The 26405-nt window shown below is 35.3% G+C and overlaps 1 protein-coding gene across 1 annotated transcript in view; it reads left to right on the forward strand.

Annotated features, from left to right (window-relative positions):
* The window catches only part of NCAM2 (neural cell adhesion molecule 2), a gene marked incomplete at its 3' end in the record, with an annotated part of 176441 nt that overhangs the window by 122495 nt on the left and 27541 nt on the right, over positions 1-26405 (forward strand). Inside the window, 6 exon segments of the mRNA XM_081327226.1 lie at positions 3687-3874; positions 4649-4745; positions 10731-10904; positions 15057-15176; positions 18343-18464; positions 23682-23862. Of these exon segments, the coding sequence (XP_081183352.1) occupies positions 3687-3874; positions 4649-4745; positions 10731-10904; positions 15057-15176; positions 18343-18464; positions 23682-23862 (882 nt within the window).

Consider the following 26405-nt stretch of genomic DNA (forward strand, 5'->3'; position numbering starts at 1 on the left):
CCAAAGCAGAATATCCAAATTCAGTCACAGTTTTGTCCCACACAATATTAACCTTGTGAACTCTTAAGCTTTCTCCTTCCATTATGTATTCAAGATGGACAGTGATTAATATTTATATGTTACTTATATGTAAAGGTATAAGTCTATACATATGTTGTATATAGTATGTTTAAATGTATGTTAGGTGTAATGTATTGGGATTTTACTTGAATTGTTTCACGTTTCTGTTTGAATGTTACTTAAGGTTGCTCAATTGATGTGTCTGTGTAACCGTCACTGACTAGCCAGACTTGCAGTCTCCAAGAAGATCATTGGATGATTTGGGGCAGGAATGGGTTCCTTTAGACCTATTGGCCGCCACCTAGTGGCCAACCATATAAGTAGCTGTGCAGGATGGAACTGGACACTGGTTCAGCTGTATCCATTATTTCCCTGCAGACCTTGTGTATCATCTGACCCATCCACTGCGATAATCAAGTTTGTAGATGATACAACTGTGGTGGGTCTTATTACAGGTGGGGATGAGACAGCATACAGGGCGGAGGTACAAAAACTATCCATATGGTGTAGTAACAACAACTTGCACCTAAACATCGGCAAGATGAAAGAGATGGTGTTAGACTTCCGGAGAAAAAAGGAGGAACCTGCCCCACTTTACATCGGGGAGGACTGTGTGGAGAGAGTTTCCTCCTTTAAATTTCTGGGAGTCTACCTCTGTGAAGATCTGACCTGGAAAGTTAACACAACCCAGATGGCTAGAAAGGCCCAACAGAGGCTTCACTTTCTTAGGGTCTTGTGGAAGAACAGGGTAGAACAACGGCTAATGACCCTCTTTTACCAGTCTACTATAGAGAGTGTCCTCTCTTATGGTATTGTGGTTTGGTATGCTGGTCTGACAGCCATGGACAGGAAAGTATTACAGAGGGTAGTGAGCATAGCACAAGACATTGTGGGCTGTCCCCTGACATCACTGGATGACATCGCCAGGGCTCGTTGCCTTGAAAGAGTGAGGAAAATTTTCAGGGATGACTCACACCCTGGACGGTATCTCTTTACTCTCCTACCATCGGGTAGGAGATATAGGAGTATAGCCAGCCGTACCAACAGGCTGAAAAACAGCTTTTATCCGTGGGCTGTTAGGCTTTTGAATGGGATATAATCTCTGTGAACTTATGCAGAATTGACTTGGGAGGCCGGTGTGTGGTGTAGTTGGTTCACATGGTGTGGTAGGATGGAGGGTTTGTTGTCACTGTGTGTTCGGGGGAGGGAGCACGGGGGAGGCTCAGCTAATCTCAATGTACACATGTTGTACTTTGACAATAAAGGTTTATTATTATTATTATGTGCAACCACAGCATGAGATGAGCCAAGCTTAGGCCATCTAACATCATTCTAACTGACTTCCAGAATTCCCGAGTAGCCATCAAGGGTGAGGCCACCTTGGCTGTCAAATTCAAGGGGTTTTCAGGGGCCCTAGATGTGATTGTGGTGGAGGGCCAGAGAACGAGCTTCATAGGGCTTGATTGGTTTGATGCACTGGACATTCAAGTAACCCTGTCCACTGATGGGAGGAGACTCATACACCGTGGTCAAGGATTCACATTGACTTCACTGGGCCCTTTCAGACACAGCTGTTTTTGATAGTGGTCAACAGCTACTTTAAATGGTTGGAAGTAATTCCTATATCTACTATGACTACTGCTAGCACCATCCAGGTGCTTAGAATGCTTTTTGCCACACATGGGCTGCCAGACGTCATAGTCTCAGTCAACGGGGCCCAGTTCACAGTGGCAGAATTTCAGGCCTTCTTGGACTAACCTCATAAGGCATGCAACATCGGCTCCCTTTCACCCCTTGACTAATGGGCAGGCCGAACGTATGGTGAGCATGACAAAGGAGTCACTTAAGCGTATTGTGACCGGGGATTGGCACCATAGGCTGGCTGATTTTTTGCTTTGCCAGCACTCTATGCCTTGCACAGCAACAGGCAAGAGCCCAGCAGAGCTTCGCTGGGGGAGAAGGCTAATCACAAAACTGGATCAGTTACATCCTGACCAGGTTGCAGCAGACACCACATACCCAAAGGCTCCAAGGGGGTTACAAGTGGGTGATGGGGTGTGGGCCTGGAACTATGGGTATGGGAACTTGTGGGTGCCGGGTAAAATTGTCAAAATTTTGGGACCTCTTTCTTACAAGGTGGCTATGGATGGGGAGCAAGTTGCTCACCACCATATTGATCATCTGTGTAAGCATTTTGCAGAACGGGCACTAAATGAGGACCTCATGGCAGGTCCGCAATTAGGGCTGAAAACCGGCAGCCAAACAGGGCAGTTCACACGCTCTGAGGACTCAAGCAGTCAGTACAATGGGGAGGTGGTCATAGATGGACAAAGTCCATGAGTGCAACATGGGTCTCCTGATAGAGAAAGTCAACCTGAACACGGCAACAGCTTCGCTGACACAGCTACCTCATTGAACTTTGGCTTGGGCCGACCAGGAATGGCCAGCCAAAGGGACTTGAGTCAATCCAACTCATGTGAACCTAAGAACCCAGGTCTACCAGCCCGGTGGGCAAGCTGGTAGACTGGAAGTTGCCTGGATCCCCCAGGCATTCTGAAAGGTCACATAAACCACTGCAATATTTACAAGATTATATTCTTAAATAATGTATGTACATTTTAGGGGGGAAGGGTGTAATGTATTGGGATTTTACTTGAACTGTTTCACGTGTCTGAATGCTGCTTAAGATTGCTCAATTGGTGTGTCTGTGTAATGGTCACTGACTAGCCAGACTTGCTGTCTCCAAGATCATTGGATGATTTGGGGCGGGAATGGGTTCCTTTAAACCTATTGGCTGCTGCCTAGTGGCCAACCATATAAGTAGCTGCGCAGAAGCCTGTGTTTCAGTTCTGTTCCTGTTTGCCTCAATAAAGCAATGTTCCTTTTTGCAACCTCTCATCTCACTTACTGCCTCCAAAGAACTCACTACACAACATTATGTATGTGTACACTTTGTGAGCAAGCAACTAAATTTCATTTTTAATGTGTGCCATTATGCCCACACTAAAAAATGACAATAAAGGTTATCTATTTATCTATCTATCTGTCTGTCTGTCTGTCTGTCTATATCTGAAACTAGAAAAAATCAGCATCAGAAATGCTATAAAAATAGCAGTCATTGACCACAGAGAAGATAAACAAAATACTTACATAACCTCTGAGAATTTAATAAAATAACAGACAAATATGGTATAGAAAATATATGCTTGAAAAAAATAAAAATAAACCGTCCTGCTTTTTCATGGTTTTGGTGTGTTTGAGGCAAATAGATGCTCTTATGTATTAATAATTATTCCCAGAAAAGTTTTTCTTCTGGAAAGTGCATAATTAAATACTTTAATTGCTCTACATTTTAATGGTTTTCACAGTTAAAGTATTTCTGATCTGAATAGTTTACATCATTATAGATAGGATTTTGTCCATCTGAAATTAATTAATTTTGTTATATTATAAAAGTAACAATTATAATTGAAATGTTTGGTTATATTTCATATATTATTAGGATGTGCATAAGTTTCTAAAACAATGTTTTGATAAATCTAAATAATTGACATATTTATTAAACTGATCAATGTAATTTTAATTAAGGCAAAGCAATAATATGCTTTTGTAAATATGTGTTGCAGATGCTCCAATCTTTGTGTCAAATCAAACAATTTATTATTCTTGGGAAGGAAATCCTATCAACATAAGTTGTGATGTTCTGTCTAATCCAGCAGCATCCATTCAGTGGAGAAGAGGAAAATTGGTTTTACCTATAGAAAATACAACTCATTTAAAGACTCATGGTAGTGAAAACAAATTGATATTAGAGGTAAGCTTTCAGTGATAACCAGTGGTGGGATTCAAATATGTGAACAACCGGTTCTCTGTGTGGATGCTGCTTCTGGAAGTCCATTCTGGGCCTGGGCAACAAAAAATTAGCTACCAGTTCTGCCAAAGTGGTGCAAAGTGGCTGAATCCCACCACTTAGTACTTTTTTTGTTCAAGATACTGTCCTCCCCATCACCCTAAATATATTAATATTATTTACTAAAAAGCAGGCATATATTTTACCAGTTATCATTTATTTGAGATAATGTGAAACTGTTTACTTCTTTATCAAATATTTTATTCTAGAAAGAAAAAAAGATTAAAGAATAGTATTCCATGTTAATTTCAGTTTTCAGGAAATCAGTACAGGGCTTCATACAAACCTCCCCCCCTTTTTTTTCCTTCTTCTTCTTCTATGAAAGTGCCTACATTGGAAAAAAAAAGGAAGATGGGAAATGCATGATTAAAGCTTTGTATCACATTTATGGCCCCCATCTCTAGTCAATTCAAACAATTCTAGTGAGGATTACAATGGTTAATTATGAACCCCCTATTATTTACAGTGCTGCTGGTCACATGAAAAAAAATATTATGGATTATATTTAGAGATTATATGTATAGTGATTCAGATCTGTCAATTTTACATACAGACTGATTCATGCTTCTCTCTCTCTCTCTCTCTCTCTCTCTCTCTCTCTCTCTCTCTCTCTCTCTCTCTCTCTCTCTCTCTCTCTCCCTCTCTTTTTATTTCTTTCCCTCTCTCCTTTCTACAAAGATTGCTCCCACATCAGAAATTGACTTTGGACATTACAATTGTACAGCCACAAATAGAATAGGGAAAAGATTTCAAGAATATATCCTTGCCTTGGCTGGTAAGTCATTTATTTATATAAAAATATCTTGGAAGATAAAAAAAAATAATCATTTCTATTCTTTAAGAAATAGCATCTATTTTAGTGTACTAGAATTAATAAAAGGAATGTAAAATATGATTTTAAAAGTTTCTCAACAAGACCAAATATCAAACTAAGTCCGACCTTCCATATTTTGGAGATTATAGCTATCTACAAGAGAAGTACTCACTTCTCTCCTCTCCTTTCATTTCCTGTCTCAGCTCTCTGTTTTCTGTGTCCTTCAAGTAAAGAAAATATAATCCATGATCTATAAAACCAACTTTTATATATTTACATATCTTAATATGCTGCAGAACACTGTTACCTGCTTTACATTTATGATAAAAACAAATTTAAATCCAGACTTTAAAACAATTCAAAAGAAATTAGTAAAATATTAAAACAACAACAACTAATAATTCAGAACTATGCAGTTATAGAATTTTTTTAAAAGGTAATAAAACTTAGGCCTTTTAGCTCCTTGGGGAATAAATTAAATTTAAAACTTTAAATACTTTTTTAAAAAAACTAGGTTTTTACAAAGGAAGCTTGTTTCCATGTCACCATCAGACAAACCTATACCAATTGTAGTTGAATCACTTAGATCAGACATGTCAAACTTGCGATGTCACATGACGTCACACGACATATCGGAGTTTTTTCTCCGTTGCCAGCAATGGGGTGGGTATGGTTTCCTGATGACACATCCAGCCCGTAGGCTGGCAGTTTGACACCCCTGACTTAGATGATCTTAGTAAGCATGGCAGTTAGAAAGAGGCATTTTCTGAAATACCTGGACCATGCAAATTTAAAGCAATAATCATCACATGTCGTTTGCTTGGAAACAGTTTAACAGCTAGTGAAGTGCTTTAATAATGTATATGTATATGTATATAGTCACCTTAAATTTTATCCAAGACCTACTTTTTTTGTCCCAGCTGAAGTTCATGAACTCCTCAAAAAGGCAGGTTCATGTGGACTACATTGCCTTGGGCAATCTTAGAGGTTACCAACATGTGTACAAGGTTTTAAGTTAATTTATTCCAGAAAGGAATACAGTTATTATATCCGCTAAAATTAATAGAAGGCACTCTTGTCTATTGATTCAGTCTGGATAATCAAAGAAAGATTTGAGTTTATAAGCACTTCCCAACTGAGTACTTCCTTCTTTGGAGGAATGTAATCTCATTAAGAAAAGGCAGATTTATCATCTCTCTGGCATTATGATATCTAGTAATAAAAACCACCAGAGAATTAAAGAATAGTGGAACATCATTAGTGCAACTGAGAAATCAGTTAAATCAACTTCAAGATGTGGCTGTCTAGAAACGTCTTAAAAACTTTCCATATATTTATATTAAGCTCCATACTAAGACTTTTTTCCCTTTCTTGAAGAAGGGAATCACATTTGTTGTTTTCCAATTTCCTGGTATCTCCTAATTTTCCAACAATCTTTTTAAGGTTAGTTGACAGACTGAAATGGTATTCAGCCATTTCATTATTTCAATGTATATTTCATCAGGACCTAATGTTTTGAACACATTCCAATTATCTAAAATTTTTCTTATCACATTTTTACTGACTTGCACTTTCCCCTGTTCCATTTGTTCACCATCTGATCTATCATATCACCTTCTTCTGGCTGTTAAGACAAAAGCAAAGCAAAAAAAAAGGAGTTGAATTTTTCTGCTTTCTCTTGGTACTCTGTTAAGATGTTTTCATTTGAAGTAAGCAATGGTATCACCAGTGTTTTTTTTGTAAAAGAAAAAGAACTCACACACGTCATACAACCCGCCTTGCCTACTCTACAAGGTTCCATCCAAAAAAGGTGCTGGAACTCCGTTCTGAGCGTTCTATGAGAAAAAAAGCCCTGGCTATCACTAACCCATTTGTTTTCTTCTTGCTATTAGTATATTTGAAGAAAATCTTGCTGGACTTTGCTTCTCTTGCTCTTCTTAGCTCATTTTTACACCTTTCTGACTTAATTTCTACATTTCTGAGCTGAAGATTTGTCAACAATCTTGATAATTAGATTATCCTCCCATTCCAATAAGCAATGTCTTTAATCTCAACTCCTTCATGAATCTATTCTGTATATCCACTAAGAGTGTATTTTTGGATGTCTTTTTCCTCACTAGTATGGTTGCAGAATACTTTATACTTAACTTCTCTTACAAGAAGGCCCGGCCAACTGTAATATCTTTCCTTTAAGAATAAATAAATTCCTCATATTTCTATTAGTTTATTGAAACCAGCCATTCAAATATCCATGTTTTTGAGTTTTTAAGTAAACTTTTTTGAAATCAAGAAGTTTAACTATGCATTTTTATTTTATTATATTCAAACTTTTATTTGTTGGTAAAAACAAAATCCATGATAGCATACCCCTTAATGCCCTCCATTTTTAATTCACCTTTTTAAAATATAATTTTAATTTATTTTTCTTCAAATGCCTATTATGAAATCACACAGGTATTTAAGGGAGTCATATTTGTCACAAAGATAGATGTGGGTGTCAGCCTCATGTGTTAGCATTCAGCTCCTCAGTTTAATGTAAATATTGGAAAATTTACCCTATGATAATTCCTATTCTTATTTCAAAGAGCAAATGCTTTCACACGGTCATATCTGAAATATGAATGAATTGAATGAAAGCCCCCATGGACTGAAGAAACCAATGATAAAGAAGAGCATGTTGTGGTGGTGGGTGATTCCTTGCTGAGGGAAATCAAAATGGTTGTGAATACACTGATACGACATTGCAGGAGGTGTATTGTCTTCCAGGTGCCTATCTAAGGATGTGACAGGAGGTTACCAAGACTAACCAAAGCAACAAACAACCATATGTTTTCTTCTTGATCCATGTGAGGAAGAATACCATGGACAATGAAATGGAAAAAGTATATGGAGACCATGAGACATAGGGCAAAAGATGAAGGAGACGGGAACAGTCCCAATTAAGGGAGATGGCACAAAAAGAGATAACTTTGAATCAATAACTGGCTATTCAGATGGCGTGACCAACAAGAGATTGAATTCTACCACAATAGTCTTAGTTTCACAAAGAAATCCTGAGAAGAGATGGATATGTCTTTAAAAAAAAACAGGAAGGTATTTGGCAGACACCTTTCCAGTCTTATCAGGAAGAAATTAAACTGGAACAAAAGAGCTAAATGGGCAACCAAAGTCATTATAGAACAAAGCAGAACACAAAGTAAGAAATAGGAGGTCATGATGTTGCTACAACAAGAGGGCCAATAGGTGATATTAAAGAACATCAGATTTTTATATAGATATGCAGAATATGGGAAATAAACAAAATAATAATGAATTATCTTAATTCAGAAAGACAAATTTGATGTGGAAGCATCACTGAAACTTTAGGGATGATGATTGGCAGAGCACAGTACTAGTATACTGAAAAGGAATTAACCCAACAAACAGGCTCAGAATATCTAAATTATGCACATATGCACCTACCTATCCACATACTCCACTTTGCTCAGAAATTTCAGAACTGATGGACTAAAAACTTGTTTAAAGTTGTAAAAGGATTCAGAGAAACAAAAGTGAATTAACAGAGTTCATTACAGAGAATCCGGACATTTTGAAAATATGAATAAAGCCTTTCTGCTGCAGATTACCAGTTTTCAAAGAGGTATATAATTGTTACACTGGAGAACATGGATTATCTTGACCTTTGTTAAGAGACAAGGCTCCAACAAATTCTTATTCTTATTGGACAAATTTATTTTTGAGAAGACAGAAGAAAAAAACAAGGAGATCTGCTACCAGGGACCTAAAACTCACCAGGGGCTTAGTTGAATAAGTCAACCTGATTCAAATATGAAAAAAGTGATTACATTATCTTTTAATATTTGTTCTGTCTGTATTTGTGTCAAAAATACCTACAAAGCTAACTAACGGTGCTTTTGGATTGAAAGTATTTGCCAGTAACAACACTGTTGCCCAGGGGATGTCTCACTGTGAACAACCAGTTCTCTGTGTGGATGCCACTTCTGGAAGTTCATTCTGGGCTTGAGCAACAAAAAAATAGCTACTGGTTCTGCCAAAGTGGTGCGAACTGGCTGAATCCCATCACTGGGAGGTGACTAATATTTTAGATAACAGACTGACTTCTCTATCTTCTTTGAGAATAGGTTTAATAAATGAAGTTGAATTTAAGAGAAAAAATAGAAGGTATATGATATAGCTCTATCAATGTGGTAACAATATATGGCAAAGTCATAGAATATGAGATAATGTGCTTAGTAGTAGTACATGTCAAAGGGAACTGTTTACCACAAATTAAAGATGAACCTGCAATGTGTTGTAACTGCTAAAAGAAAAATGCTATCTTGAAATATAAATCATAGAGTTCAGATCATGGCAAGTAATTTGTCTACTGTATTTTGCCATAGATTTATTTTTACTATTCTGCCACAATATAGTTAGCATAGCTATATATTTTGGAGAAAATTAAAAGAAGGATAGGGGTTTTTTAGCTTTTTAAATATTGTTTTAATTGTTGGGCTTAATTAACTTAATTTATTTTAATTTTATATTATCTTTTATATTGTATTTTATGCTGCCCTATAAACCGCCCTGAGTCCTTTGGGAATAGGGCGGTATAGAAATCTAATTAAATAAATAAATAAATAAAGTGATGAAGTCTTTTCCTATGTAGGAAAAGATGCTGTAGGTAATATATGCTTGCCTCTTCAAATACTGAAGAGTTGTCACACAGACATTAGAATGGACATATACTGCATTGTGAATGAAGACCAGAACCAGTGAGTTGAAATAGCATGTTAGATGTGAAGAAGATAATAAGTTATCAGTCAGTAAAACAATGAAGCAGTGAGTGGTTCTTCCAGAGTCTTCAGAAGATTATTGGTTATCTCCCAGACATACCTTAATTGAGCCCTCACTCTGATTTAGAATAGTTCTTTATTTTTAATAATTGTATTGTTTCTAGGTTGTGTTATTTTAATAACAGTTCTATAAAATAAAAATAACAATGTATCATTATTTTAATAATAATAATTTGCACACTCTCTTTTATTTGGTATTGGCAGTACACTTGATCTCCTCCTACTATATATGTTGGTTAATGTGTCATTCCCCAGATTTATTGGCATTATTTTATTAGAGGTTTACTAATTATTCTTCAGAATTAGCAATCACTTAGGTACTGATTTATCTTCTAACACTAGAGATTGTTATAAGTAGGGAATATCTTCTGAGATTTCTTGGATATTGATATCTACTGTATAGTATTTCTGTATACTCCTCCATATTTCTTTGATCTCTTTGAATCAATTACTATCTACCCAATGGAATTCTTTAGCATATTAATTCAAGTTTGGAACCTCCTTTTGAGTTCAGAGAAGTTTTGGAACATTTTTGTGGTTTTGTCAGTTTTATCTTCCACAATTTCCAAAAATCCTAAAACATTCTATAACAGTAAAAATGAATTTACTATACTTTGATTTTCTTCAATCAAAAATACCAAATTAAAAATAGTTTTAGTGATTTATTGTCATTTTGTTCCTGTAAATCTGTTATAAGTGTAAAATTCTTGACTTTCTTAAATGTAATTTAAGGACCAAAATGAATGAATGCAACTTATCTAGGAAAAGTTAAATAAAATGTAAAGAAGAGTTTGCATTAATAAAAAATAATTGTATGGATTTTATTTATTTATTGGTAACACAAAGTTGAACTTCGATATCTAAATCTTAGCATATAGTTTTGCATTAAACTTATATCCAAAGGGTTTTAGTCTCAAAAAAGGCTAAATTTCCTGCAGACCCCATTTTCAACCCTTCAGCGTACTGATCAGTTTTGCTTATTTAATACTGTTAATGTTTTCCCCATGTAATAAAATAACTTATTCTTTATTGTTCCTTACATTGCCTAATTTTGCTATGTTATTATATGTTCTTTATTTTTTTTCTCCAGATGTACCATCCAGTCCACATGGAGTGAAAATTGTAGATATATCACAGACTTTTGCTAAAGTATCTTTTAATAAACCAGATTCTCATGGAGGTGTCCCAATTCATCATTACCAAGTAGATGTAAAAGAAGTCACTTCAGAAACATGGAAAGTTGTTCTTTCACATGCAGTCCAGAGTAAGTCTGCAATAAGAAAAGAAAAAAAGGATGAATTTTAAAATAATTAGTCAGTTTTCATATATTTATATTTTTATATTTTAGGAACAATTAGGTCTTTCAAATTTAAAATTCTTTTCAACAGGAGGCATTTTAATGGACTATATTTCTACTGTGCCTAGGACAATGATATTCTCTTTTTTTTCCTTTTAAGATCATGGATCTTTTCCCCTCATATCATAGATGTTACTTGTATGGTGTCATTAACGATAAGATATTTTAAAGGATTTACAAACATTTCCATGTTATGTGTGAACACTCATCATTTTTACATGTATTTGCATATTATATTTTTAAAAAATAATTATTTGAGAAGTATAGTATTGAATTTAACTATGGGTTATTTGCTGATAATATTTTAAAATTCTGTCTTTGCATACATTTTCATTCAACTTCTACAAATAATTTGCCAGACTCTGTTTCAAGAAATGTTACTGCATATATGCAAATGATTTGCAAAACAAAAATATGAAAATATATTCTCTCTCATGTAATGCAGAATTTAAAAATGTATTTTGGAATATTGACTGTGCTTTCCTTTTTCCTACTTATTTGCAGTGGTACTAAATCAAATGAAGACAAGTACATTTTTGTCCTGTGTAAACAGATAGAACAATATTAACAAGGGAATCTGACAAAGTACCCAATTTATGATGTAGATACAGTATAAAGTCTCTTGTGTGTGTGTTTATATATATACACACATGGAGAGAGAGAATTACACAAAATCAATGATAAGTAGAACATAGGAATAAAGACTACCCACAATAAACCAGCTACCAAATAAACAACAGCCCCTTAAAGGTCTCTCAAAACAATTCAGTCTTAATGGCCTTCTAGAACAGGCATGTCAAACTTGCGACGTCACGTGACATCGTGCGACGTATTGGAGCTTTTCCCCCATTGCCGGCAATGGGGTGGGCGCGGTTTCATCATGATGCATCCGGCCTGCAGGCCGGCAGTTTGACCCCCCTGTTCTAGAAGGTGCCAAACAAAATTCTGAGGCCACTATATTAAAAAAATGGCCTAAAATTCTATGCTTCTTACTTCACACAATCTCTGAATGTGAAAAACATTCAGGATAAAGTTTACAGACCTTTGCCCTGAAAGAACGGTATGATATATCATAACTAATATGTCAATTACATATAGAAATAGGGAATGTCCAAAAAAATGAGGTTGAGAAAGTTGATTCAAGAAATATTGTAAATTTCTAAGATTTCAAGTTTTTTTTTATATGCAAAATGGACAAATTGATATAAATTGATAATATCAACATTTTGAACCATTTTTCATATATTATAATTGAAGCAGTATTTGAAGATTGTAATTTGGTGCCAGACGTTATAGAGATAAAATGATTTTTATGATTCTAATCAAATTGAGCAATTTATTACAATAAGAGTGTAATAAATGAGAGTGAGATCACCAATCTTCAGATTGATAGCAGAGACATGATGCAGTTTCTAGAAACTACATCACTCCCACACATACAATCAAAAGTATGGATAAGGTTTATAAACAATACTTTTGTAATAGTAAAATAATAACTCAGTAGTATTTAGAAGCTATTATTCATGCTTATTATTGCATATTTTTTTTATCTTTGGAAGAATATTGATAACATTTTGACCCCCTGGTAAAAATTGTGGGCACACTTATCCCCTTTTCTTTTTTAATATGATGATTTCCAGAAAAATAGCTCTTGGGCATATATAATTTTCGGGAACAATATTTGTAAAAATGTTATGCATTTTGAGTCGTTCCTGTTTACAAATCTGCATATATATTTTTAAAACAAGTATCTGCTTTTGTAATCTCACTACCAAAGGAGTTGTTTCTTCCTTTCCCCCTTGGTGGTTATTTATTTGCTGTTATTTTGACAGAAATAGAATATAAATTATACATGACTTTACATAAGACACATGAAATATTTTAGTAGAGTATGTGCAGCAGCTAGTGCATTATGAGACATAAATATCAGTTGTTGTTCTTATTCCACTCAAGTGCCAATAGAATCATAGAAAAATATAGAATGGTCTGGGTTGATGGTAAATGTAAACCTTGGCAGAGGTAAATTTATGCTATATTTTCAGTTGAACTTTTCGATGCAATGCTCTCACAGGTCCCACAATTTTTAGTTTTTGAAAAAAGAACTTCTCTGACAGAGAAATGGCAAGAAAGATGGATTTTTACAACAATACTGTGATAGTTTTTTTCAGCATCTCTTTCTTCAAGTACCGTATTTTCCGGCGTATAAGACGACTGGGCGTATAAGTCGACCCCCTACATTTCCTGTTAAATTATAGGGTTTGGGCTATACTCGCCGTATAAGACTACCCCTCTTCCAACGCACACCAAATAAAAATTAAAAAACATCAGATTTGATTTTAATATGGTAATTTTAATTCAAATGCTTATGACATGCAGGTACTTAGTAGGAAAACTGTCACTTATAAACATAAGGCTGTTTGTCATCAAACATGTAAACATAAAACAGTGCAAGTGGATTAAACTTTAATAATAATAATAATAATAATAATAATAATAATAATAATAATAATAATAATTTGGAAGGGACCTTGGAGGTCATCTAGTCCAACCCCCTGCTAAGGCAGGAAACCCTATACCATTTCAGACAAATGGCTGTCCAGTCTCTTCTTAAAAACTTCCAGTGTTGGAGCATTCACCACTTCTGGAGGCAGGTTGTTCCACTGGTTAATTGTTCTAACTGTCAGGAAGTTTCTCCTTAGTTCTAGGTTGCTTCTCTCCTTGACTAGTTTCCATCCATTGCTTCTTATCCTGCTTTCAGGTGCTTTGGAGAATAGCTTGGCTCCCTCTTCTTTGTGGCAGCCCCTGAGATATTGGATCACTGCTATCATGTCACCCCTCACCCTTCTCTTCGTTAAACTACACGTACCCAATTCCAGCAACCCTTTTCCTATTTTCCTAATTCACTTTTTCACTTTTCCTAATTCACTCTAAAGCTTTCCCTGCGCAGAGCCTTAAGTAACCCCAGCTGCCTGCAATTAGTGCAGGTTCTCATCCCACCAGGCTCAAGGTTGAGTCAGCCTTCCATCATTCCGAGGTAGGTAAAATGAGGACTCAGATTGTTGGGAGCAATAAGCTGACTTTGTAGTAATGCTGCTGGGGGGGGGGTGAAAGCTCTAATAGGCAGGCATATACATAGAATGAAGGCTATTGCTAAGCACATTGATTTGTGCTTTAAATTGTAAGCCGCCCTGAGTCTTCGGAGAAGGGTGGGATATAAATGGGATTAAAAAAAAAGACCAAATGGGAGATCCGCTCCAGGTTTTCCAGCCAGCCCGCCCAGTTCCTGAGTCAAATGTGTCCTTAGAGCTAAGCTGCTGCTCTGGCTATGCATTCCCCACCTGCCTTTCAAGTTGCTCTTGCATTCCCCACCTGCCTACAGCTGCTCTTCAACTTTAGAAGGAAAAAAGCCCAGACCCTAGCCTGTAAAAAATCACAGACTGCAGCTTCTACTCCAATTGGTCCCGCTTTCCCTGCGCAGACTAAATGGAAGATCCGCTCCAGGTTTTCCAGCCAGCCCTGTCCCTAAAGTTTCAGCACCCGGCGTATAAGACGACCCCTGACTTTTGAGAAGATTTTCATGGGTTAAAAAGTAGTCTTGTATGCCGGAATCTACGGTATAGTGATTACATAATCTTCAGTGTGATAAGCAGATTGTTACATGAGCTTAACCACCTTCTGTCTTTCTTTTCTTTCACCACCCAGTTGTTTTCTCATTGGGGCAAACTGTTTGTAAACCTATGAGCAAACCAGAGATTGGGAACCAAACCTCAGCAAAAGGAGTGAAGAAATAAATTATTGCTTGAAATACATGATAGGGATAAGGAAAGTGTAGCATGTAATCAACTGCATCCCATTCAACATCTCAGATCCTATGCTACATCCATCCCGTTAAAATGAGAATCAGAGATCAAGAGCTTTTCTTCCAAATAAAAATTAATGTACCTAGCCTTGATGTTTTGGCTTTGTGAAATAAATGAAGCAGAACCATTACAACCTAATATATCCCTTTTCTCATAAAATATGCTTTCTTAAATAAAGTTTTTCTTCATTTTCTCTTAGCTATGGTTATTCTCAGCAATCTGGAACCAAATACAACATACGAAATAAAAGTTGCTGCTGTGAATGGAAAAGGGCAAGGAGAATACAGTAAAATTGAGATATTTCAGACTTTACCCGTTCGTAAGTAATTTACTATTCTGCCCTATGGGTAAATTATATTTATTTTAAAAAGTTATTTGTATTCATTTTGGTATTGGTGCATCACAAATAAAGTTTGACACAACTTAATGATACTCCTCAATTTGCTTACGACTATCTAATAATTCTCCAACATGAATAGGACATATGAAATAACTGAATTGTCGCAGTTCTGAAAGTAATTCTGGATTTCACAATTCAGTTCCAAATAGTGATGCAAGAAATTGCAAGCTTGAGTAGACTACTGCTTAATTACATAGGAATCAACTGAATTTGAGCAATGAATTTATTTAAATTACATGGCTATATGGTAATTTTTAAAAATATTTTATATGTAGTTCAATTATTAATATATGTGTGCATGCACACAAACAGAGACACAGCCACACACACATATGCAGAGTAAAGTTTCTGGGCCATACATTTTATTTTTAAAAATAGATTCTTTGCCAAAACAAGGATTCAATCCTTTCCCCCCATTTTAAATTGAATGTATGGGGAAGTCATAACTGACAATATTTACAGCTGCAACATTTGTTAACTACATTATTTGGACCAGCTCCATTTTTAGATTCTAAGACATCCAAGATACTAGAACAACATGTTAAACCAGGGGTGTCAAACTCAATTTCATTGAGGGCTGCATCAGCATTGCAGTTGCCCTCAGGGGGCCGGGTGGGTCTGGCCAGGGTGGGTGTGGCCTACTGGGTGGGCATGGCTAGAGTGTGTATGGCCTACTGGGTGGGCGTGGCCAGCTCTACATCGTTCACATCAAGGGTGCCTATAGGGGCCCGGGCAGGAGTGGGACAGATCTGAGGGTCTCTGGCAGAAGGAGGGTCTCTGGGCCAGGGCCAAGGCAGTGGGGGCCATTCCCTCACTGTTTCCAGGATGGCTTTGCAGGCCACATGAAACCACTTCGCGGGCCGCATCCGGCCCCCGGGCCTTGTGTTTGACATGCCTGTGTTAAACCTTTTAAAACTAAAAAAAAAATCACATTAGATTTTTGCTATCAATAAATCAATTTGATATGCAGATATTAAGGAGCTGAGTGGAATAAAGAATTAGAATCTGCTATGTTGCTTAAACAGTAGGAAATTGTTTTTATTTTTATAGAAGGAGTGTTTAATTATGACTCATAGAATACCACAAAAATAACAATTAGGACTCAATTTTATCTGTACTGTACAGATAAGGATTGTCTAGGATTTTGTCAGGGACATAATAAGGACAATGGTTCTTTAAAACACATGTTTTTACAATGTCCTAAATTTACTGTCTTTTGGGAGAAAGCAGTGGACTAAATAAATATGAATTTTTCAGAGGATAATGTTCTTTTGGATTACATAACAATTACATGGTATTTAACATCTACACAACATGGATGTTCCATGCACTTATTATAGCAACACTGGAAAGGTTAATATATGGCCATATTTATTCAATGGATTGAACACCTGGCCACACTTGCTACCTATGATCAGATTGCCTATAGATGTAGACTTTGTATGGATAAGTATAATGAAATATGGAAGTAATTTATGTGAAATACAGTAGGTTAAAAAACCATTGTAGCTATATACGCACAAGCTTACATATTGTTTGAATTAAACAATCATATATCAGAGTCTTCTCTGTCAATCCACTTCATTGTAGAGTGCCCATTGGGGCTCCAAGCAAGCTGGCAGAGCCAATTTTTAAGGCCCTTCTGGAATGCCAGTAGTATCATAGTCCAAACCATAGGGACTACAACCTAAAAGGCTGTTCTCTAGACCCTGCCAAGCAAACCTTCTTGACAAATGGGATACATACATACATCTGCTGGAGCAAATGGGATAGGCCAAATCCATTGAAGCAAAATGGCTCGTCAGATACCCAGGACCCATATCGTAAAGAGCTAAGGTAATAGCCAATACCTTGGATTGGACCCGGCATCAAATTGACAACTAGCGCAGCTTGTGCAATAATGGTGTTACATGTACCACCTAGGGCCTCCAAAACTGTCCATGCCATTGAATTCTGTAAAATTGTAGCTTCCAAATATTTTCAAGGATAGAGCATGCTGCAGTAGCCCAACTGAGAGATGATCAAGACATGAGTGACTGTGCCCAGAGCCTCATGATCGAGGAAAGGGTACAACTGGTGCACAACATGAAGTTGTGTGAAGGCTCTCCTAGCCAAAGGTGCCACCTGTTCTTTGTATAGTCAGCTTATTGTAAGACCTGCACTGTGAGAATATGGCCCATGTTTCGAAAGCAGGGCAGTTGTGAAGGCAGGATTTCTGCTTTTATCATCAGCACTTATGGATTATACCCAGAATTTCAGGTAATTATGTTTTGAAACTTAACTTTCTACTTTTTATTAAGGTAGTTATGAAATACTGATATAAAATATAAGTTCACATTTTAAGTGAGCAGTACATTGATCAACTTTTCAAAATTATACTTTAAAAAAACCTGAACAACTTAGTATACAGTTGTATCATAATAGTATTTTTTCCTATTGCAGGATTATGGCATTATAGAAATGTATGTTTTTTTCATAAAGAAATTTTTGGGCATGCTTTATTCAATCTTTATTTTTGTTCCCTCATAGATAGGTCAGCAATACATGTACAATTAAAGACAAAATTTGGTATCATAGCTCTCTTTAGTTCACTGATTTATAGAGAATGCCCTCTCCGCCCTGCATATAGATAAATAGACATTCATTCTATGTAAGAGCACACAATTCTGTTACTATTTTTTAATTCTTTTTTTATTCTGTTTTTCTTCAATTTTTCTTCTATTTGTGTCACTTTCAAAGATCAAAGTTCATGCTTCTGTTATTTTCCTCCGATAGTATGTTCTTTTTTCTGTGAGGAAAATTATCTATTTCTATCTATCTGTCTATTTGTCTGTCTATCTATCTATTTATCTATCTATCTATCATCTTTACTCTATGTTGTTTTGACTACAAAAAGTTTAAGAAATGGACTGTTGCTAAGAAACTGTATTTTTAATAAAGGGTGTTCTGAATATATTTATAAATTATGGAATTATTTCAGTATTCCCAAATAAATATTGTTTAAGGCCAGCACTAAACTGGTTATGAACAACTCCATTCTCTAAATAATGTCTATAAATACACATCTTATTTTGATTCCTTTTAGGTGAACCAAGTCCTCCATCAATTCATGGACAACCAGGTAGTGGGAAAAGCTTTAAACTTAGCATAACAAAACAAGATGATGGAGGAGCACCTATTTTAGAATATATTGTAAAATATAGAAGTGTAAGTATTATATTAATAATAATAAATAACATATCTTGATTATTTTGTTGCTCTTTAACCAAGTTTGGGAACTAGTCTTTGTAGAATTTTCCAACTAGGCTAATGAAAGACAGCACTTTCAGGGAGTATACATAATTATCATAACTAGGGATGGATGAATAATAAAGATATGACCGTAAGGGAGTGGATCTGGAACTTTCCCTTTTTTTCTGACAAGGAAGTAGAGGACAATGAAAGGAAGTGGAGTATGTCCAGACGAAATCTAAATATCTACAAATTCATTTTAATGAAGAGATCTGGACACAACACATATCTCTCAGAAGTGAGATAGAATTTCATTTTTGCTTAAAAAAAATCAGGCATGACTTTTCAATTTGATTAGTGGTCAGTTTAGCAGAACATTCATTAGAAAGTTACAACTGTTCTAAAATTCAAAAGTTGTAGCCTTGTTTGTAATGAAAAGCAATGCTCAGATTCAATTTGTCTGTGTTTTAACATCCAGCATTGATAAGTTTCTAATGCCCAATTGACTTATCCATGTCTTCCAACTCTATGCATTTTAATTCATGACTAAGGAACAAAGATAGAGGAATTTTAGAGCACTATATTGGCAATGTCACATTAATTTCCTGCTCTGTTAACACTATATTGCTGGTGATTCCATTCAGGAAGGAATGCTTTTTGTTTAGGAACCTAGGGCCTTCCTACTAATGGATTCAAAAGTTTAGAAATTGAACTATAATAGTTAAGTAATTTGTATTACTTAAGATAAAGACCTTAGGTCTTTGTTTTCCTCTAAAAAGATTTATATTGTCAAAGTCTAGTTCAATCTGGTGACTCTTCCTCAGACTTCCTCATCCATTCAAAGAAATAAGAAAGAATGCAAGAATAATGGACATGAAGAAGGAACAAAAAAACTGAAATGAAAGAACTTGTAATAACAACAGAAATGATTGTGAAAAGAGCAAGAATATCTGAGAGACAGGAAGAAGATACACTGAAGCTAGTAAATTATGAAGGCTTACTGAATTCCAAAGAGACCAAACTAACCTAAAATTTAGCATGGGAAAGAGATATGGCAAGGTAAAATACTACATGGCCACTACACAAAAAAGCTAGCAAGCAAACCTATAACCACAAGACCTGGAAATGAATAAAAGCAGGAAAGTTGAAGAAAGAGACCATGGGCCTGCACAAGAAACCCTTCAGAACAAATGCATACTAAGTTAGAAATAAGAAGAAAGCAATGAACAGCAAATACTGTTTTTGCAAAAAGCTTAAACAGTGGGCCATCTAATTACCTGCAGTAAAATGATTGTACAGACTGATTATAAACAACAGCAAGACAAATTAGTAAGAACAATGCTTTGGAATATCAGCGAGATATACCACCTGCCTGCAGGCAAAAAACTGGTAAGCCCACAAAATAGTCAAGTAATAGAAAACAAAAAAGCTAAAGTACTGTAGGACTTCAGATTTCAAACAGTTAATCATCTACCGCACAATATCCCCAGTTTAACAATTATTAATAAGGAAGACAGAAAAAGGTCTAGATCAGGGGTATTAAACTGCCTACCTGCAGGCCAGATGCGTCATGCTGAAACTACGCCCACCCCCATTGCCGGCAATGGAAAAAAAGTCATGATACGTCACAACACGTCACATGACATTGCAAGTTTGACACCCCTGGTCTAGATGGTTGACATTGCAATATCTGGAGACAGTAGATTACAAGAGAAAGAACTGGAGAAAATCATAAAATACAAAGACCTGAAAATAGAAGTAGAACAACTGTGGCAAAAGAAAGCAAAGATAATACCAAGACTCATAGGCACCATGGGTGCACTTTCTAAATGTCAGAAGACCACCTGAACACTATTAGCATTGACATAATCATCAACAATCAATTGCAGCTTTACTTGAAATGACTTACATCAGGGGTGTCAAACTGCTGGCCCACAGGCCGGTTGTATCATATGGAGACCACACCCACCCCAGCTCCAGCAATGCAAACAAAGTTGCAATACATTGAAACATGTCATGTGACGTGGCTTACATGTGACGTGACACCCGTGACTTACATTCTATGAAGATACCTTTAATTTTATAATATATGCCTATCCCAAGTCCAGGGAAAGGACTTGATAGATAGAAAAAAAGGCCAAATCCAGTCCAACCCATTTGACTGACAGAATTTAATAATTCATTAAAGTTACATGCCACTCGACTCCCAATAATTCTGGATAGTTAAGCACAGTTACTGCTTCAGTTGGTCATTTTGTTCTGTAAGTGTATTGTGAAGTAGCAATATTTTGTAATGGAAATGATATATGTAAGTGCTATAAAATTGTTCAGTCCCACTTCAACCATTTAAATGGTGACTAATTTACTGTAATCTTAAATTACAATATAATGCACAAATGTATAAAACTTCAGAGAAAATCCATGTTGCCTGGATTCAATGCTACTTAATCCACATGAGCCTTGCCTCTGAACTGGATTTTTGTCAATTTTGCCCTTCAGTATAGCAGACATGAGAGCATTAAAGAAAGATTAGGAAAGGACCCATATACCAGTAAAAAAAAAAATTGCAGTGCAAACCTGAAGTCATTTAGCCATGTGATTCCCAAATCATGACCTAAATTATGGATACTCTTGCCCACAATCTTAATTCTGCACTGGGTTGCCTGGGTGTCATAACAGGTATAAAAAGAAAGCTTGCACTTTTTTCGTTGGAAATTAAACTGGAACCATAGCACAATAGCTAGGCAGCATCTGGAACAAAATGTTTCAGTGAAATTTGAAAATGGCAACTACACTGTCATGTATTGGAAGCATAATTTGCATAATTGGCCATATTGGAAGCAGAATTTGCATTACCTTTTTTTGTTCTAGATACTTGAAACATCTAAATATTCAACATGTTTCACTTGTTAATTTTTATGATTATCTGTCCTCTAATTATGGATTTTAATGCTGTTTTAGGATACCTGTCATTTGCCTTCTCATAATTTATAGTCTCCTCCTCCCCTTTCCTAAAATGAGCCAAGGGCCTTAGGGCAGTTTTACTGCTAATTGTGTCAAGCAATTGGCACTTTACACTCTCCCAAAAGATCAGGATCCCAGGTTAGGAGTGCTCTTTAAGTAGATTTATTATCTGGATTTGCTTTCAGGAATTAGCCATGGTAAGGAATGGCTCCTGTAGCTAACTTAGTCAGCTTTGCATGCAAAAAAAATTGCTTGCCTTTTGTTTCATTTGTGACCCAGCTAAATTATTCTATGCATGTGATGAAGGACTGTACTTTACTTGACATTTCAACTGAAGCAAAATGTAGTGATTGGGTTTGTAAATGGGGCGAGATTCCGGAGTCATTATGCCTGTACTAAAAGATCTAGTTACCGATTGCCCTGTAGTACTGATGGGTCAGGTTGGGTTTTTAAGTATCACCAATATCCAACCAAAGGTAGGTAAGGATGGGAAAGTAAATTGAATGATATTCCATGTCTGTCCTTTTCATTAGTTAGAAAATACATCCTCGTACTTTCTGTATTTGAAGGTGATGGTAATGATAACAGCAGTTTTACATTGATGTTGGAGTTTCAGATATGAAAATAGGATTTGTAAATATAGCACCACAGTGGTAACATATAGTTTCTCACAGTATTTAGTAATTGTTACCAGAAGATATGAGACTTCAAAGTAACAGGATTTATTATTGAGCAATGTAAATATTTTGCAACCTCTGAAATAGAGGTGAGAATTTATCTTCTTCTCTATGTATATACTTCTCAGCTTATATTGCAGCATATGAATAATTATAAATCATGTTTCTGTAATCAAAGAACAAACAGTACTCAAGGACTGAGAAGGTGAATTAAGGATATGATATAAAGTGTTTTCAATTAATGTATACACATGATAATAAATCTGTAGTACAATTGCTTACCAGAAATTGTTGAGTAATATTTGCCACCTGTGCTTTCTGACATCTGTGCATCATATTTTTGCCATTACCTAAGTCTGACCTTTTGTATGAATTAATTTCTTCCTTTCCGTAGATGCTATAAAATAAGTGTTATGAAATAAAAATCAAATATCTTTGTTCTATAAATCAAGACAGTATTATAATGCTGTCTTTCTATTTATTGATAAAAATATCTCTGTGTCTATGCTTATATGTATTTGTTTGCCATGCATCAGGTATAACGTTTTACTGAAAATAGGTTTTCTTAACAAAATAACTTATAGATCAATATTTGCAGATTATTCTTCATTACTATTACCATTTGCTTAAAAATTGAATAATATTGTTTTATGTAATTATCTAGATCATGCACAGATGAAGTTTATTGATTGGTTTATTGATTCTGGAGGGACATGAGAACAAACAACTAATATAATAGCATAAAATCATACCATATCAGCCTTTGAAATATTAAAACAGCAGGATAGTGGAATAGACATAAATAATGATTAATGAAGTAACCAAATCAACCAACATATATCTCATTCAATATTTTGTATCCTATAAGGGCTCTTCCCATGACGGATAAGGCAGGATTCTTTTTTAAAAATGGGGAATAATGTACTAGTTTCTAATCCTACTTAACTGAGATATAAAGTATTATCTTTTTTAGCCAGTTTATTAACATTTTCATATTTGAATTCTTAATGACCTATTGAACATAAGTTATCAAACCGAATGATTTGTTACCTGCCAAGGTATCCTAGTAATGTGATCTGATATATATTTAATATGAAAACCAAAAATTGAGATTTGCATTTTATTAAACACTTCACAATGTTTATCTCTGTAATCCTTAATGTGTTCATTATAATAGGTAATATAATATAAACCAGTGGCTCGCACACCTTGTAATAAATTAAAGATGAGACCTACAAAGTTGTTTTGCTGTGTGTACAAATAACTTTATATTTGACACAGGAATATTGTAATTTCAGTATACATACATAGCCGCTTTGTTCCCAGAGAATATGCACTTTGTTCCAAGATTAAATGGTTAAGTAAAAAGAGTTTGCATTTTTATACCCCAGTTCTAAATGCAGTTTATAAAGATTTAGTATTATTTGATTCTCTGTGTCCAAGAGGAAAATAGTCACAATGCCTGATTTGAAATAATTGCAAATCAATATTAAAAATAGTCATTGTAAGTATTTAGTTCACCATAATTTCAACTATTATTCAAACTTTACAGAAAGATAAGGAAGAACATTGGCAAGAAAAAAAGGTTCATGGTAATAAAGACTTCATTATTCTTGAGCACTTGCAGTGGACAATGGGTTATGAAGTGCAAATTACAGCTATAAACAGGCTGGGATATTCTGAACCAACTTTATATGAGTTCATCATGCCACCAAAGCCCAATATTATCACAGGTAAGTTAATTTTAATATGTTATCTAGCAGTTACATCTACTTTTAGTTTTAATAGAGGCTAATATGCTTTTTAAATTCCTTTATAAATTATTTCTGTAAACTTTGTTTTTGGCTACTGGTAGAATAAACAGATAACTCTTTATTGTGTTTTACATGTGGATCAATATATATCACAAAGGCCTAAATCATCAATGTATACTTTACTGATTATAGCCTTTTTTAACATTAGCATTTTAGAACATTTTTTGTGGCATTCAGATATAAATGAATTGTATAAAGAGATTTTCCCAGAGTTGGAGAGAACAATATGCAACTACTACCAGTTTTTGAAAGAAAGAAAAAACAACCCTTGTATAGAGGATCCTTCTTCTCCATGAAGTAATGTTAATGCAGAAAGCAGTATGTGAAATATTTTCAGGTGGACATATTTTGCTTAAAATAGCTGCATTGTATTTTAAGCATGATATTATTGGAAAAATGCCTTCCCCAAGAGCCATGAAGCTTTATTTTGTTTTTCCCAGGGGAAGGGAAGTACTCTTATACCATTAAGTGATAAAATATAAAGTTACTGATTTCAGCTATTCACCTGTGGTTGCTTGTGCCTGACACATATGATCTTTTAATGAAATTTCTTTATACAGTATTACCCTCTTTGCCTCTAAATTAATTATGCTACTTACAAAATTTAGACTAGGTCTTTGAAATGAAAAAAGGACACATTCTCATGAATAAATAAAACAACAAAAAACAAAATCCTAGACGTGAAGTGTAAATTAAATTTCAACAGCATCCTGCTAGAGTCAGGACAGCGTTAACTTTTTATGTTTATCTTGCAATGGACAAACATTTTGGTGTGGTAATTTAAATTGCAAGATATATTGTGAAATTTAAAATACCTCATCTGAATTTGAGGCAGATTTGAACAGCAGTTGTGAAAAGGTGAATTGTGATAATAATGGCTAATACAAGTTTAATTTTTGAAGTGCTAAAAGATTATATTCTTCCAAAAGTAGTTAAAGTAGAAAATATCACACCAAACTGACATTAAGATGCCTAAATCTGCACAAATCTCAAAACTTCAGAAAGGAGAGGTTGACTGATGGATTTGTTTGCTTAGTCAGTTTGAACTCGCATTAGTTTGATTAGAATTTACTTTTTTAAAAAATTCCATTTATATCCCGCCCTTCTCTGAAGACTCAGGGCGGCTTACAAGCTTAGCAGTAGCCTTCATTCTATGTATATGCCTGCTTATTAGGGCTTTCACACACACCCCAAGCGGCATTATTACAAAGTCAGCTTAATTGCCCCCAACAATCTGGGTCCTCATTTTACCTACCTCGGAAGGATGGAAGGCTGAGTCAACCTTGAGCCTGGTGGGATGCGAACCTGCACTAATTGCAGGCAGCTGGTGTTACTTAAGGAGGCATTAGCTCACTGCTCCACCAAGGCTCATTGACTTCATCTGGACAACTTTTAGTTAGCACTCTGGACCATTTTCAGTCCAGATACAACTTGGATATAGTCTAATCCTACTCATCTACCTCTTCTTTTGTCTTTTAGCTGATATATTGTGAGATCAGCCAGAAACAACTGGCTTAATTTTCACTGGGCAGCACTTTTTTAAAAATTTAATATTTTGCACTATATCTTTGCTTGCCTGCCTGCCTTCATTTGTTGTGCAGAAGACTTGTGGAAATTTTCTGAAGGAATACTTCATAATTAAAACAGTTTCATCTTTTCCCCCCCCAGGATTATGTGGTTGCTTCAACAGCTGTTTCTGGCTGTCTATATATGTGTTGGCATGCAGAACTGTTCTACCTTGTTTTTATTTCAGAAAAGCAAAGTAGCTATACACAGAGACTCTTATGGAAAGAACTGGATGCTGCTACCACGGTAGCAACATATTGTAAATCTGAAAAAAAATATATGAAGAATTGCTCAGTCTAATTCTCTAGCTTCCCTGTTCACTTCCTTTAAATATATTGCCAGCAGAGCTCTTTACAATATTATAATATAAATTTGAGATCCCATATATTTTTCCCTACCCTTTACGTTAATTTAGGATTCTTTGCAGGACAGATGTAGGCTTCAGTGCTACAGGCTTCAGTTTTAATAGGCATAGTGGTTTTTTCCTTTGATTTTTCTTTGCTTTTTTGCTGACTTGCAATAATATCTGAGCTAGATAGAGTCTCAACTACTTTTGTTATCTATGTTTTGGCAAGACATTTTACTTCCAATCACAAAGTCAATAAAGAGTGGGGATCTCATTAATGTACATAACTGATATTCATATACCGAACATGTAAATCAAAATCTGAAAAAATGTTAACCATATAGATTTAAAAATTAAAATCATTTTGGCCCCAATTGTAATTGTAAGTTAAGGACTACCTGTATTTCACTCTCTACATCATTCAGAGTGAGTTAATATTTCCATATGCTCTTATATTTTTCATTTATCTATACAATTGCAGCAGGAACTTTTTCTCAGAAAATGATTGGACAGATCAATATCTGATCATTTAAACACATACTTCATATTC

The sequence above is a fragment of the Vipera berus genome, assembly GCF_964194415.1.
Source record: "Vipera berus genome assembly, chromosome: 4".
Taxonomy (NCBI): Eukaryota; Metazoa; Chordata; class Lepidosauria; order Squamata; family Viperidae; genus Vipera; species Vipera berus.